This window comes from Onychomys torridus, chromosome X (assembly GCF_903995425.1).
Source record: "Onychomys torridus chromosome X, mOncTor1.1, whole genome shotgun sequence".
Taxonomy (NCBI): Eukaryota; Metazoa; Chordata; class Mammalia; order Rodentia; family Cricetidae; genus Onychomys; species Onychomys torridus.
This window is the reverse complement of record NC_050466.1, coordinates 94,788,411-94,804,480: the sequence shown is the minus strand read 5'-3', so window position 1 is coordinate 94,804,480 and position 16,070 is coordinate 94,788,411. Positions and strand designations below refer to the sequence as shown.

General features: G+C 39.8%; 1 protein-coding gene across 1 annotated transcript in view; it reads left to right on the top strand.

Moving 5' to 3' along the window:
- LOC118573608 (fibronectin type III domain containing protein 3C1-like) overlaps positions 1–6,510 on the top strand; it is a 50,995-nt gene extending 44,485 nt beyond the window's left edge. Inside the window, exons 22-26 of the mRNA XM_036173889.1 lie at positions 308–582; positions 907–1,119; positions 1,672–1,838; positions 5,116–5,237; positions 6,175–6,510. Coding sequence (XP_036029782.1) covers positions 308–582; positions 907–1,119; positions 1,672–1,838; positions 5,116–5,237; positions 6,175–6,510 — 1,113 coding nt within the window. The remainder of the gene's footprint in view (positions 1–307; positions 583–906; positions 1,120–1,671; positions 1,839–5,115; positions 5,238–6,174) is intronic.
- The last annotated feature ends 9,560 nt before the right edge of the window (positions 6,511–16,070 follow it).

Genomic DNA, 16,070 nt, shown 5'->3' with positions numbered 1-16,070 from the left:
GGGGCATATCAGAGATAAAAACTCAAGCATGAAGAATGGAGAAAAGCGTTGTGTCATAATTGACGAGTCCTGTGTGGGTATAATTTTCCTAAAATATGCATATTAACACTTCTGCCTTTCCTTCCCCCATGTGCATGCACTCTTTAACTTCCTAAAGTCCTTAGCATGCAAGTCTTAGCATGTATTTCTGCAACATAGAACCAAATTGTTAGACTGTGAGTTTCGGATGCATTGTTTTGTTATGAAACAAAATGGTTCATGCACAGAAATCATTCAATGAATTGCTAACAAAGCATGCGTTTTTCAGGCTGTAAATATAGTTGGGGTTGGAATGTTTGGAGGAACTGGAAAAGTAGCTACACCAGGAACTGTACCCGCCATAGTTCCAATGTTACAAGAAGTTGAAGACAAACTGCCTGCCAAATTGTCGTCAACTTGCATAGCTATCCAATGGGAAGAGCCAGACTGCCATGGCTCTCCAGTCACTGGATATAACATCGAATATGGAGATAAAAAAATCCTGACTGTTGACAGAGTAACCGAGTATGTTCTGAAAAATCTACAGCCTAACACTACGTACAGGTAAGTCACTGGTATCTTATTTTGGATAAATCAAAAAAAAAAAAAATGTTGAGAATTTTGAGCAGATCTACATTTGTGTGTTTAATACACTTCAGATTTCTTTTGAAAAGAATTCTGCTTCGTTGGTGAAATTTGATGTTTGTAAGAGCCATTTCTGCTTCCCATCAGTAATTTTCAATAGTAGTTCTGTCTTGGAAACCTGTCTTATAATCAGTATAATAATTATTCTATATAGAGAGAGATATAGTGGGTTGGGATATATGAAGAAAAGTATTTCCTTTACTCAATATAAATTCATATATTTTAATTTATTTTTACCACTAGAATCAGAATTCAAGCTATTAACCATTACGGACTAAGCCCTTTTAGCCCACCAATAAGAAGCAAAACCAAACCACTACCACCAGCGCCTCCACAGCTTGCTTGTGTGATCTATGGACACCAGAGTCTCAGACTCAAATGGGGCAATGCTTCAAGCAAAAAATCACTTGCCAACTTCATAAGCTACAAATTATTAATGGAAGATCGATCTGGCAGGTAACTACTTTTACCATTTAACGTCTACTGCAACTAAAAAGCAGTTTAAATTGTTACATCTTGCCAGGCATGCTCACTCTTTCTGTCTCTCTCTCTCTCTCTCTGTTTCTCTCTCTCTCTCTCTCTCTCTCTCTCTCTCTCTCTCTCTCTCTCTCTCTCACACACACACACACACACACACAGACACACAGACACACGCGCACGTGCGCGCACACACACACACACATCTTAATCTGTAATTTCAGTGAACTAAGTAGGGTGGAAACAGCCCATGGCTGTGTGAAACATCACACTTCCAGTTCTTATCCATGGTTAAGCTGTTTGTTTTCTCTTCCTCCTAACCTCTTTTCCTTTACTTAGTGCAACGTAAGAACCGGAGAATAGATGTTATGGGAGAAAAAGATAAAACCCAGCGCCTTGACAGTATATGATCTTATGACTTGATTTCTTTTTGCCTTTTTGTTTGTTTTCCCTTTCCAGCTTATTTTTACTTTCTTGGACTCAACTGTTGATTATAATATTCCTTCCTAATCTTTATATTTTTCCCCTCAGATTTGCTGTCATTTACAATGGGCCTGATCTGACTCACAAAGTGCAGAAATTGAGTGAATATACACAATACAAGTTTAAAATCCAGGCATGTAATGAAGCTGGTGAGGGACCAGAGTCTGATGTCTACACTTTCACTACCACGAAAACCCCACCTGCTGCACTTAAAGGTAAATGGTGCACACAGACACTGAACATTTTATTAGAGCTTTCTCAGCACAAATATACAATTGAGCAGTAATTAGAAAAGGCCATATTAGGAGAGGCTACAAAGCTCAGAAGACAAATGCCGCATGCCTTCCCTCACATGAAAAGTCTTGCTTCTAAATTTTTATAGAAATGTGTTTAGGTGAGAGTAATTGTGGGTAAAGGTGAGGAAACTAGAAATCATAAGGCTGGGGAGAGACGCTAAGGAACTGGGCAGGGAGGGCACAAAACACATATGTTAAAGTAGAAGGTCGAATACTGGAGGCTGGGGAGTGTAAGTAGTAAGATGGTGCTCAGCAGATCGAGGAATTAACCAAAACTAAAAAGGTATAAAAATGCCATAAGGAAACCTGTTACTTTGGTTGCTGATGTAAAAATTAAATTAAATCTCAAGGCTAGAGAGATGGCTTGGTGCTTAGGAGCACTGGATGCTCTTCCAGAGAACCAGGGTTTGATTCCCAGTGCCTACATGACAGTTCACAACCGTGTCTAACTACAGTTCCAGGGGATCCAGTGCCCTCTTCTGGCCTCCACAAGTACCAGGCGCACACATACTGCAGACATACGTATATGCAGGCAAAACGTCCACACACATAAAATGAATAAATAATTTAAATTTTAAATTAAATTAAATCTTTAAAAGTAGCAGTAGTAATTTTTAAAATTCACTAATAGAACACCAAAAAAGTAGTGCCTAATCGTGTATTTAAGAATCAATGAGCCGGGCGGTGGTGGCACTGGCCTTTAATCCCAGCACTCAGGAGGCAGAGGCAGGTGGATCTCTGTGAGTTCGAGGCCAGCCTGGTCTACAAAGCGAGTTCCAGGAAAGGCACAAAGCTACAGAGCAACCCTGTCTCGGGGGGGGGGGGGGGAGAGAATCAATGAAAAGATTTATTAAGGCCTGATGGTGGTGGCACACGCCTTTAACCCCAGCACTCCGGAGGCAGAGGCAGGTGGGTCTCTGAATTCAAAGCCTGCCTCGTCTACCAGGCAAGTTCCAGGACAGCCAGGGCTGTTACACAGAGAAGCCCTGTCTCAAAAAAAAATTTTTTTAAAGTATTAATAAGACTCCCACAACCAATATTTTTCAAATGCTTAGAGATCATCTAATTCCACCACTACCACTTTTAAGAGTAAGACATGGTTTTTGTTTTGTTTTGTTTTGTTTTGTTTTGTTTTGTTTTGTTTTGTTTTAATGGGACTGAAGAGATGGCTCAGTGGTTAAGAGCTCTGGCTGCTCTTCCAGAGAACCTGGGTTCAATTCTCAGCACCCACATGGCAGCTCACAACTGTCTAACTCCAGTTCCAGGGGAATCTGACATCTTCACACCAATGCACATAAAATAAAGTTAAATGATTTTTTTAGAAAAGAGTAAAACAATGGAGCTGAAGACATGCCCCAAAGGTTAAGAGCACTGTTGCTCTTTCACAAGACCTAGGTTACGTTCCCAGCACCCACATGGTGGTTCACAACCATCCATAACTCCAGTTCTAGGGAGTCCAGTGCCATCTCAGACCTCTGTGAGCACCAAGCATACACACTGGTGCCCATACTTATATGCAGGCAAACACAGGCTCCTGGTTTCCATAATGGTGTGCCTCCCACGTTGTCATATACACTCATTGCTACACATTATATTTTCTCAAATGGTTTGTTAGAAAAAATTGTCAATTCACAGGTATAGCTATACTGATTAAAGCTAAATTAATATGTAAACTTTAATAAATGTATTCTGAAACTATGGATTTACTCTCCTTGTATCCACCAGAGAAGACTGCTCAAACATGGCTTTAAGCCAGTAGCAAGTGTTTATTAGCAGGTCCAAAACTGTACTAGGTGTGCTGGTTGACATACTTCAGTTAACAAGAACAGTTAGCCAGAAGCAGAACTAAAGAAGCCAAAAGGCAAGGTTAGTACATTTAGAGACTTTCCCACAACTATGGACTTTGGTGGATTAGGTCTTTGTTTTAGATTTGGCAGGTGATGCTATTCACATGCTGAGTTTTACAGCCTGAATCCACTCCCGTCATGGAGTCAGTTGTGCTAAGGTCTGGACCCTGTTACAATCAGAACAGTAAAATGCTATGTATCACACTCACAATGAGTCCAAGTTTGAAGGTCTCAGAACCTTGGGTGTAAGGATTATTTTTCTTTCTCCCAGTTGTGATGTTTGAATGATCCAATCTTCCCACATGAGTTCAATCACTATTTTTATTTATTTTATGTGCATTGATGTTTTGCCTGCATGTATGCCTGTGTGAGGATGTTGGATCCTCCTAGAACTGAAGAAACAGATAATTGTGAGCTGCCATGTAGGTGCTGGGAACTGAACCTGGGTCCTCTGGAAGAGCAGCCCATGCTGTTCATTGCTGAGCCATCTCTCTAGCCCCCAAGTTCAATCACTAATATGAAATCACTCCTCCAGTGTAATGCTAACTGAAACACATTCCAAATAAATTAACTGCGCTTAGATGATGATAATGCTTTCTTCTTTTCCTAAGGAATATCCCTATATATTTAAGCCCCATTTTCTTAAAATGTAGAGACTAACAACTTAGTCTGCTCTTTCCTACCTCACACAGTTGCTGAACTCCTAAAATAAAAATTACTTATCCATATGAAAATGTTTGTAAATTTACAACATGCCATATAAACACAATGCAGATTGTTGTAGAAGGAAAAAACAAAATTAAAATTTATAAAATATGAATAGAAAATCTAAACATGAGCCTAGCGGTGGTGGCACATGGCCTTGATCCCAGCATATGGAAGACAGAGACAGGCAAATCTCTGAGTTCGAGGCCAGCCTGGTCTACAGAGCAAGTTCTAGGACAGGCTCCAAAGCTACACAGAGAAACCCCTATCTCGGGAGGGGGGGGAAGGTCTAAACATACATTATTAATTTATAACTTCATTAAGGTTTTGCTACAATAATGATCCTGATGGTATAACAAAAGTAATTTCAAATAATAAGTATAATTCTGTTGGGTGTGGTAGTGTGCACCTTTAATGCCAGCACAAGGCTATTCTAATCTTCACAGCAAGTTCCAGCCCAGCCACAGCTACATACGGAAACCATCTCTCAAAATACATAAATATCTTTTTAAGTATGGTTACATATTTCTCATATTAGGTCTACATGTGCTTGTAATGATTGTGTGGTTATGAGTCATTTTGATGTATTCAGCATCATTAGAGAATAGAATTAGAGAAATTACAATGTAATTTTCCTTTTTCAGCACCTAGATTTCACCCCCTGAATAACAACAGTTGTGAAATCAAATGGGATTCCTTGGAGCCAGTTAAAGGTGATCCCATTGTTTACTGTCTTCAAGTCATGAATGGAAAGAAAGCTGAGCAGGTATATTCTTTTACCTTTAGTCTTGAACATTACACCAGGCATGGTAGCACAAGTCTGTAGCCTCAGCACTTGAGGAGTAAACACAGGAGGATCAAAGTACTCTTTGACTATGTAGCAAGTTTGAGGGTAGCCTGGGCTCTATGAGGCCTTGTTTAAAAAAAATATATGCGAGGGGGGTACACACCTTTAATTCCAGCACTTGGGAAGCAGAGGCAGGCAGATCTCTGAGTTTGAGGCCAGCCTGGGCTACAGAGTGAGTTCCAGGACAACCAGGGCTATGCAGAGAAACCTTGTCCCAGAAAAAAAAAATTGTACTTCTAAGTCTAGCTGAGATTAGAGCTTTTGTGGGGGAGTATGTTTTTTTTTTTAAGTCAAAAGCTTTTAATTTAAATTATGTAACTTCAGAATGGTGGGATGGTATCTACAGTCAAAACACTAGCACATTATTAGTACAGTCTATATTATTTTTTGACTTTTTATTGCAATCATTCAATATAATTTGCTATGGAATATTAGCAGGTACACAAACAGATAATGTTCTTTTTAAAAAAACATTTAAAGTAACTAAATCTTTTCCCAAAGTTTTCTCTCATCTGTAACATTCATGTACATAATCAAGCTTATTCATCTAATTAGCTTATTACCATTGGATTATTTAGTATTTCTTGATTCCACTGGTCGCAATCCACGATTCAAGTTCATACATAATGTAATTAAACTTGAACAGTTGTAGGTTTTTTCTGTGCTTTATTGAACAAAGTTATCTACTCAATACTGAATCCCCTCCGAACGTTAGAAACATTGAATAAACTTTTACTTTTGTTGTGAACATGTTCATGAAACTAATGAATTTTTGTTTTGCTTGTTGTAAAAATCTATACAGTGTATTTTTTATTGGAAAGAAACAATCATTTCCATTTGATCCTTTTTCCTTTAGATTTACAAAGGACCGAACACTACCTTTTCCTTTTCCAACTATCTTGCAAATTCAAGATATCGCTTCAAGGTCTGCGCTGGACGCCAGTATGAAAATTCTGATGGCGTGCAAGAGCTCTGGGGACCGTACAGCCCCAGCGCGGTTCTCTCAACTTACAAGCATCAGTCCGGGCATGGCAGAGGTGGTGGGGGTAAAGGCAGAGGCAGCCACGGTGACAAAGATGAAAAGTACAAGATGGAGATGAGCGACGATACCTTTGTTCTAACCCTTCTCATCGGGTTTGCGCTTATCGCCATCTTGTGTGCTGTCGCAATTCAGTACTTCCTGATCAACTAGTCTGTTCTTCTAGGAAGTAGGAAAGCATATTCCATGAAATTAGAGAGCCTTAGATATATCTTAACTCATACTGAAATATAAAGCTGATTGGTAGAAACTAATAATGGCAAAAAAGTCCCTGCCTCAATACTTAAGAACTTTTAATGTGACAGTACAAGAGATTTTGTAAGGAAATGGGTGTACTTTGAATTCCATCATTTTGCTAACAAAACATTACATTGTTATGCAAAACTAAGACCTTTTGTTGAAACTGTTTCCTGTCTTAACTTTTCAAGTCAATCTTTTTCAAACTTTCTGGGACTATGAGATAAACAGCAGTGTTCTGGAATTTTATCTGGAAGAAAATGAGAAAAAATTCACTCCTACATGTCCAGTTAACATCCCTATGAAAAAATAAAAGTTTCTACCAAACTTCTGTGCTCTGAATTGTTCAAAATAATGGATTCAACAATTGTTTTCTACCCTGATACTTTGTGTATTAGCCACGGTTCTCTAAAGGAACAGAACTGACGAGAGAGTATAAATCCTGCCATTTGTAGCAAAATTGTCAGAACTGAAGGACAGTCTATTAATTAAAATAAGCCAGACCCAGAAAGAGAAATCTGTCACTCATATACACAAACCTGAAGAAGTCAGATTATAGAGCACTGGAGATTGGAAAGGGGAGGAGAAGGAAAGATAGAGGTTGGCTAGTGGGTATTGGAAGCCAGACACAAGTAAGAGGTCATTAGTGTTCCACATACGTATAACAGAGCTTGATCAGTGCATGCTGCATACATGTGGTGAAACATCACACTGCACACCCTTAATGTATATATACAATTATTAAGTCTTAATGAAGTGAAATAGCAATTGAAAGTATTCAAATGTGATAGTGAAATACATTACAGGTTTGGCAGAAAGATGGTAATTGAGTGAGATGGTCCGGTGATCATCTCCGCAGACACCAGTTTAAACAGTGATCCCTGCACCTATCTGCACAGGCTCGCAGAAGGCCGGGGAAAGCCAGTGTTGCTGTCTATAAAAGAAACACTGAAGGAAGGAAAAAGGAAAGAGTTGCCTGTGGTGCCTCCTCCATGCAGCTCAGCTGAAGATACTTCCCACTTGGGAAAGAGAATTCAATCCAGACTTTAGACTTGAAACTCAATGCCAAGCAGGGCCCCATATCTTCTGGCCCCAGGCCTGTATCCTCAAACTGAGCATCTGGCCCCTCCCTAGCCTGGTAGCTAAGGGAACCCCTGTACTACCTGCCTCTCAACCTCAGATAGAAGAGCAGTGAGAGCATCACACCCACTGAGGTGCAGAGAAGGAAAATGAGAACACTTTTTCTTAGAACTCAGTGCCTGTGCCACTACACTGAGACCTGGTACCTGACAAAGCCCCGATGCCCCTATCTCCCAGGCCAACATTCATACATGGAACCTTGAGACATGCCCAGCACTGAGAAGGGACCTACTTTTTGGTGAGACTGACTTCCAAGCTATATGGCCACAGGCCAAGCACAGAAGAAAAATTGAGTGCCAACTCACTGCATAGGAGCATAATACTAGCTCTCCACAATGACACCCAGGAGTGAGCAGAATATTTAAGCAATGACTGACCATGGGCCAATTGCCAGAGAAGAGGTATCAGGGTTCATTGTAGTTCCAAGTGGAAGCTTACAAGGCTAGACTACCATTCTTTTAGACACTCAGTTTGTTCTCAGCAAGACACCAGCTGCAGATTTAGGAAAAAACAGACTTGAGGTGCCCTCTAGTGCTTAAGTAGCAGGAATGAGCATAGACTCAAAAAACAGCCTACGATTTCTGGATTGACAAAATCAGATCAAGAAAATATTTAAAAGGTGCCTAATCCTTCATTGAACACACTGCTGTACACCAACAAGCACCAAGTACTTTCCGGGTACCAGTCCTCCACTTACTGAACAAAAATATGGCTCTAGAAACAGACTACATGCCTGAAAAGCTTCATACCAAAAAGTTCAAAGCAGCTACTCTAAAGAAACTCAATGGACTTCAGGAGAACAGAGAAATAATCCAATAGAAAAATGGAGTAACTGATTTTTTTTAATCAAAGACAAATTCTTTTTGTCTTTGTGGGGGGCAGGCTGAGAAATCACTCAAAACCTACTGGCTTCTGCCTCCTGAGTGCTGGGAGTATAGATGTGATGTGTACCACCACATCCAGCCTATAAAGAAAGGCTCTTGAGCTGAAATTTACACTAAGTGAAATGTAAAACCTGATAGAAAGTGTGGGTGGTAGAGCAGGTCAAACAGGGAACAAAAGGAGGAAGCTTCAAGACAGGCTGCTTGAAAATTCATAATCAGATGAGAAAGAAAACTGAGAGAAATGAAGAAAGCACTGGGGAGCTTTGATATGGCATGAGAAGAGCAAAATTGAGTTACAAAGGCAAGGGAGACAAGAATGCCAAAGGGAGCCAAGGTCAAGCAAATTTAGGCCACCAGACCTGTCCTGTAGGAAATGTTAGAGACTACTTCAGACAAATAAAAACTAATGAGCAAGAAGAAAGTATTAAGAGGAATAAAATTCACCAGTATGGATAATTACTCAAATTCAGAATGTTCTAATGTGATAAACATGGTTTGTAAACTGTTCGTATATTTACTACAGATGAAAAGACAAAATAACAGTAAACAAAAAAACCAAAATAACTATATTAATATGTTAAGAGATTAGCAATAAGGATTAAAAAATAAGACCCAACTATATATTGTCTAGAAGACCCCAGTTTAAATATAAAGAGATAGATAAAAGTAAAGAGATACAAAAAGATCATGCAGAAGAAGGCAGGAGCAGCTGTCTATGTTTCAGGCAATGAAGGCTTTAGAATAAGGAAAATTGTCAAGGACAGAAAAAGGATATTACATAATGACAAAAGGATTGATTCTCTAGTCCTTTATTCTGAATTTGTATACACCTAACAATAGAGTTCCAAAATACAAATGAGACGAACATTGACAAAATAACTATAAAAAAAAATCCACTGTTCTACTTGGAAACATCAACATCCTTTACTAAGGCAGACAGAGTAGGAAGAAAATAAAGGACATAGCATAGTTGAACTCAACTGTAGCACCAGCCAACTTATCACAATTGATACCTATATCTAAGAACAGAAGGAGAGAGAGAGAGAGAGAGAGAGAGAGAGAGAGAGAGAGAGAGAGACAGGCCGGGTGGGGGCACACGCCTTTAATCCCAGCACTTGGGAGGCAGAGGCAGGTGGATCTCTGTGAGTTTGAGGCCAGCCTGGTCTACAAAGTGACATCCAGGAAAGGCGCAAAGCTAACAGAGAAACCCTGTCTCGGGGGAGAAAAAAAAAAGATGATAGATAGATAGATAGATAGATAGATAGATAGATAGATAGATAGATAGATAGAGATAGATGATTGATAGACAGATAGATGAGAGAGATAGGCAGGCAGGCAGACAGGTAGATGGATGGATGGATGGATGGATGGATGGATGGATGGATGGATGGATGGATAGATGATAGATAGGCAGATAGATAGATAGATAGATAGATAGACAGATAGAGATAGACAGACAGATAGCATATAGATGTACTTTATGAGCTCAGATGGAGCATGCACTAAAGTGGACCACACTCTGGGCCATAAAACATACCTAAAAATTATTTATTAAAATATAAACTGTATTTTTAGCATATTCATCTACCAGCACCTTCCTCCAATTCCCCCTAGTGCCACTCTCCTGTTTACACACACCATCATGTCTTCCTTTTTTCTTATTAATAATTCCTTGAGTCCAATTAGTGCTTCCCATATGTGGGTGGGTGTGGTGCCAGCCGCTATCAGGTGGACAACTTACCAGCTGCCACATTACCCAAAAGAGAGTAACTCTCTCTCCCTCAACAGGCATCAGCTGTCAATAGCACCTCCAATAGGAGGAAGGACCTGAGAAACCCTCTCTCAACCAGGATGAAGTTTTTAACTGGCTTCATCTTGTGCAGATAGGCACAACTGGTGTGAGTAGATGTAGATGTGTGCAGTAGCCATGTCATGTCCAGAGGTCGGCTTTTCACAGCTCTTCTCATCTCCCAGCTCTTACATTCTTTCCACCCAGTCTTCTAAGATATTCCTTGAGCCCTGAATTGGGGGAGGTTGGTATACATGATTCATCCACACATGATCACTCATATTTCATTTCCAGTTGATTGCACATGGCACTTTCTCAGTTAGGAGTCTATGATGCAAAAAGAAGCTTCTCTGGCAAATTTTAAAGCAACACAAATTGATGGGTATAAACATAAGTCTTGTCAACAAATGGCACTGGGACAATTGAATATCCACATGCAACAATATGAGTTTAGATTCGTACCTTACACCATACACCAAAAAGAATATAGATTAAAATATGAGAGCTAAAACAATAAAACTTTTAGAGGAAGCATTTGAAGAGCTTTTAGACCTTCTGCTACATAATTCATCTTTGTATATATATATATATATATATATATTTGGTTTTTCAAGACAGAGTTTCTCCGTGTAGTTTGGTGCCTGCCCTGGAGTTCGCTCTGTAGCCCAGGCTGGCCTCATACTCACAGAGATCCACCTGCCTCTGCCTCCCGAGTGCTGGGATCAAAGACGTACGCCACTTCCACCCAGAAAAATTTTTTTTCTCCTTTTTTATTTATTATATTTGTGTTTTAATTTTACACATCAGCCATGGGTTCCCTTTTTTTAAAATATATATTTTTAAATGGCAAATTAGATTCCTTCCAAGTTATTTTCTGAGCCTTAAGAAGCATCATTTAAAGATGGAAATTGGGGGCTGGGAAGATAGTTGCGTTGGTAAAGTGCTTACATTATAAGCACAAATACCTATCAAAAATCCCCAAAACCCATGCAAAAACTGTGAAGTGTAAGGTATATACTTGTCCTAGAGTTGGAGAGGCACAGACATGCAGGTGCCTGGGGCTCCCTGACCAGTCAGTCATTTACCATACTTTATGAGTTCCAGGCCAATGAGAGATTCTGTATCAAAAAAAAAAAGTTGACAACATCTTAAGAATGACATCCAAGGTTGTCCTCTGATCTCCACATGCATGCCCATTCTCACACGTACATATACATATGCACACTCATAAACACTAAAACTGATAACACAGACTAGGTAATATTTATAAATTTAATAGAAAATTTGTGTCCAAACCGTAAGAGAATTCTTAAAACTGTAAAACAAATCAGCAATGTGTTAAGATGATGAAACAGGACATGCAGATAGAAAATGCCAATTTCCTTTGAGCCAATGCACACCAAGAGCATTTACAATAGTATGAAAAGTTTGATTTATTGCTTATAGCAAGAATGAGCAAGCATGAGGTGGAGAGATGGCTCCACACTTAAAAGCACTGGCTGCTCTTCCGAGAGGACCTGGGATTGATTTTTCCAGAACTCACGTGGGAGTTCATGACCTTCTGCAACTCCAGTCCCAGGGGATTCAGTGCTCTCTTCTAACCCTCACTGCACTGTACACATGTGGTGCACAGACATGGATGCAGGCAAAACACCCATACACATAAAGTTGTATGTGAGAGAGAGGGGAGAGAGAGAGGGGGGAGGGGGGGGAGAGAGAGGGGGGGAGGGAGGGAGGGAGGGAGGGAGGGAGGGAGGGAACTGGCTGAAGGTGAAAGGGCTCTACAATTGAGATTCATGATAAATCTCATATTCAGGGGAAGAGGGTTTTTCAGGAATAAAGCTGTAATGGGTAAAGTAGTGGCTACTCCGAGAGTGGCATTTCGTATTTTGGGGTCTTAATGGCCTCTGGTTTGGATTTTCCAGTGTTTTTAAGTTTAGTTTTATCTTATGTGTATGGGTGATTTGCTCACATGCATGTACACCAGGGGCGTGCATGGTGCCCATGGAGACAGAAAAAGGTTTTGGATCCCCTGGAACTGAAATGACAGATGGCTGTGAGCCACCAAAGTGCTCTCAACTGCTGAGCCTCTCTCTGGCCTGTGACCTTGAACTTTGATTTTTATCCTGAGTTTAGATGAAGGTATAAAGGGATCTTGTGATGTCTTGTTTTAGCAGACTCTGAAATTAGTGTTCCTTGATGTTATGACCAACAAGAAAATGATATGACCTCTTGCTATGCACCAGGCAAACACCTGACTTCACTCAGCACTTACCAGAACAGAGAAACCTCTTGATGTCAAAGCATGCTTGTCTAGGACAGTTACTTCTTTTAGCTAAAATCAGACCACAGAACCTTCAACCCAATATAATCAGATTTTCACCATATCCAAGATTTTTCTGGTCCAACTCAGAAGAGTGTCAAGTAAGCATAGTTTAGCATAGACTCGGGTTCATCTTCCATTCTCTTTTTACAGGGTGTCCTAATTAGGATTTCTAATTCTGTGATGAAACATGATGGCCAAAACCAACTCAGGGCGGAAACGGTTTATTGGCTTATACTTCCACGTCATAGTCCATCATTTAAGGAAATCAGGACAGAAATTCAAGCAAGACTAGATGCAGAAACTGATGCAGAGGCCATGGAGAGGTACTGCTTACTGATTTGTTTCCCATGGCTTGCTCAGCCTGCCTTCTTATAGAACCCAGGACCACCATCCCAGGGATGGCACCACCCACAATAGGTAGAGCACTCCCCCATCAATCCAGAAGTAAGAAAATGTCCTACAGCTGGACCATATGGAGGCATTTTCTCAGTTGTGGTTCCCTCCTTTCAGGTGACTCTAGCTTGTGACATAAAACTAGCCAGTAGATGGGGTTACTTGCTGGGCTATCTTACATGACAGTGGGTTTGCAGCATTACTGAATATGGCCCAGCACCTAACTGTAATACAGGCTGTTATCAGAAACAAAAGGATTATTGATTCTCATTACAGATCTCAATGCCAGGAAATATTATGAAACTTGGGCCACTAAATTATGTCCCAAAATTCAACTGTGTCTCCCTTAGAGAGTCAATTTATTCTTTCTGCATAGTATTAGGCTCCTCTGATTGTCCTATAGTGTTTGTGTAAGTACAATGTTTTTACCTATTGTTCTTGTTGTTATAATTCATGGATTTAGACTAGCTTGTTAAGCTTCTAGAACAAAACAGTGCCGTGTAGGACTTCTGCTAGTTTCATAGAGAAACATGGAGCCACTTTTTAGTTGTATTATTCTCAGTGAAGAAACTGTAATTCACAAAGCTTATGTAAAGAGGGAATCAGCCTTTGTTCCTCGAAGGTCTCCCAAATGACTTGGCTCATTTAAAAGACCTTCAGGGTAATGTTCTCAAGAAAACATGGTCTACTGGATGGGTGATAGTTGTTAGTACCTCAAAAACTCTAACAACTATCTCTGAAAGCACAAAGGAAGTTAGTGTGTATTAGGCAAGGATAAGCCTGATGTCACTATAATAAGTAATGCCCTAATGAATTGGGAGTGGAAATACTATTTAGTGCAACAAAAATCATCTGGTTTTGTGTCCCTGTACTGAATGCTTGCAATGTTATATTTAGAGCATGACATCCAACATCCTGTGGCTTATGATTAAGCAAGCAGGGGTACGTGCCCACATCCACACACATGGCACATAACATCAAACACACTAATAATAATTTGGGGTTATCACAACATCCATTTAAAATGCAAGTTTAGCTTTGTTGTGCCAGAGACAATCAGTTTCGAGCTCTGTACAACACCCAAATGGCTTCAATAATGGGCAGGATCAAAACTTATAGACATTCACCTAGTAGACTGGGCTCCCAACTTGCCTGTTTGCCAATGAAGTTAAAATGACACACTCCTTCTTCTGTAAAACATGTTGCTAGTTGCTTGCCTCTCTTCTCTCTCCCTGCCTATTCTCCATGACCAATGCAAAACCATCCTTTAGAGACCCATTCCTGTAGACTTCCAGCTGTTACTCTTTATTCAGCCCTCTGGTGGCTTCTAAGAATGGTAACTACCAGCCATACTGATATAGAAACTCCAAGAGTTTTGAGTCGAGTAATCCTCCAAATAAGGTTTTGCGAAGGACCATCGCATAGTATAGCACATGGCAACTAATATTCAAGGTGTCAATCCACCAGATGAACAATTCTCTGATGGGGAACCTCACTAGGCAAGGCCATGGGGCTACAGACTCCAGAATATCATTTGCTTCTGTCTGTAATTTCACATGTGCTATTGCAATTTTCCCCCATTGCTTGTAATTGTAGTGTGTTTCTCTCATGAATGCAGCCCAATCTATTGGGATTTTTATCAATGTAGATGACTCCCCCTTAGGCTGTATTGTCCATTTAATATGAATAATGTTAGCTCATACAGAGTTATGATGAATAATTGAATACAAAGTAATGCTGTTTTCTATCATAGCTCAGGTTGACATAGGAAAACAGTTGTATTTTCAGCCACTAAGACAGCTGTATACTATTAGCTGATTTAAAGCTTCAAAATAACTTTAGATTAGACCAAGTGACTTGCTAATGGGTTTTAAGGTAAACATTCCCAGGAAAAGCAGTCCAGTTCACAAGAACAAAGTCGTCAGCTGTCTAATTTGTTGAACCAAGGTTATAAGTGTAAAGCAGCCTAATTATTGTGCCAGCTTCTCTCGATAAGTCTGGCTGTTATCTAGGACAGTAATTAACTCTGCACAAATTCATAACCTCAGTTTTATGATACAGACATATAGCCTGAAGACTCTAAATTCAACCAACTAACTGTTCTTTATTGTTGGGTCCTGAAGTCACATGAATGACAGGGAACGATTTACCAAGTTCTAAGTACAAAACAGCTTTCCTTCAGAAACATGGGAGCAGGGGATTTTTCCTACTGCCCAGGGCTGCAGAGTATAATCTGGCTTCTTAGCCCCAAGAAAGAGTTGCAAGTTTTTTGGTTTTGGTTTTTTTTTTTTTTTTTTTTTTGGTTTTGTTTGTTTGTTTGTTTTTTGTGGTCTAAGGTTACATGCAAGACAGAAAAATACATTTTAACTGTTTCTGCCAAGTGAGCTTAGCTGTGCTCCTTGCCCCCACCCTCACCCTGCAGCTTGCTCTCCATAAACATTCTGAGTCTGAGGGAGCCCAACATTTCTACAAATGTTAGTCATAAAATGTTAGTTTAAAATGTTACTACACTTAGAAAAATAGGATATAATGCATGATTTCTTTATTTTTCTTAGACTCCTCAACAGTTTAGCTTTATAATTCTTTTAACCCTTTATAAGATTATCTCTTTAGTTAGATAATGTAATGACTGATTCTTCACAGCTGCAGCTGCACTTTTCAAACAATTAAGAGGTTGAGATCTATTTCAAGTGTGTTGTGGAGATAACTCTGTTTCTTATCAAATGAAATGTGACCTTCAAATGCAACTTCTATATTGCCTGAAGGATTTCTATTGGGTATAACTGTAAAGAACAAAGAGGATTGGAATTCAGCTTGAGAAAATAAAGAGAGAAACTATCAGAATGTGTGTGTTCCTTTCCTAAACCTCTCAGAAATAGTCCTAAGACCCTCGACACTGAAGCATTCTCTTTGAGCCCTGCTGCAGCCTGAGGCTGGTTCCCCG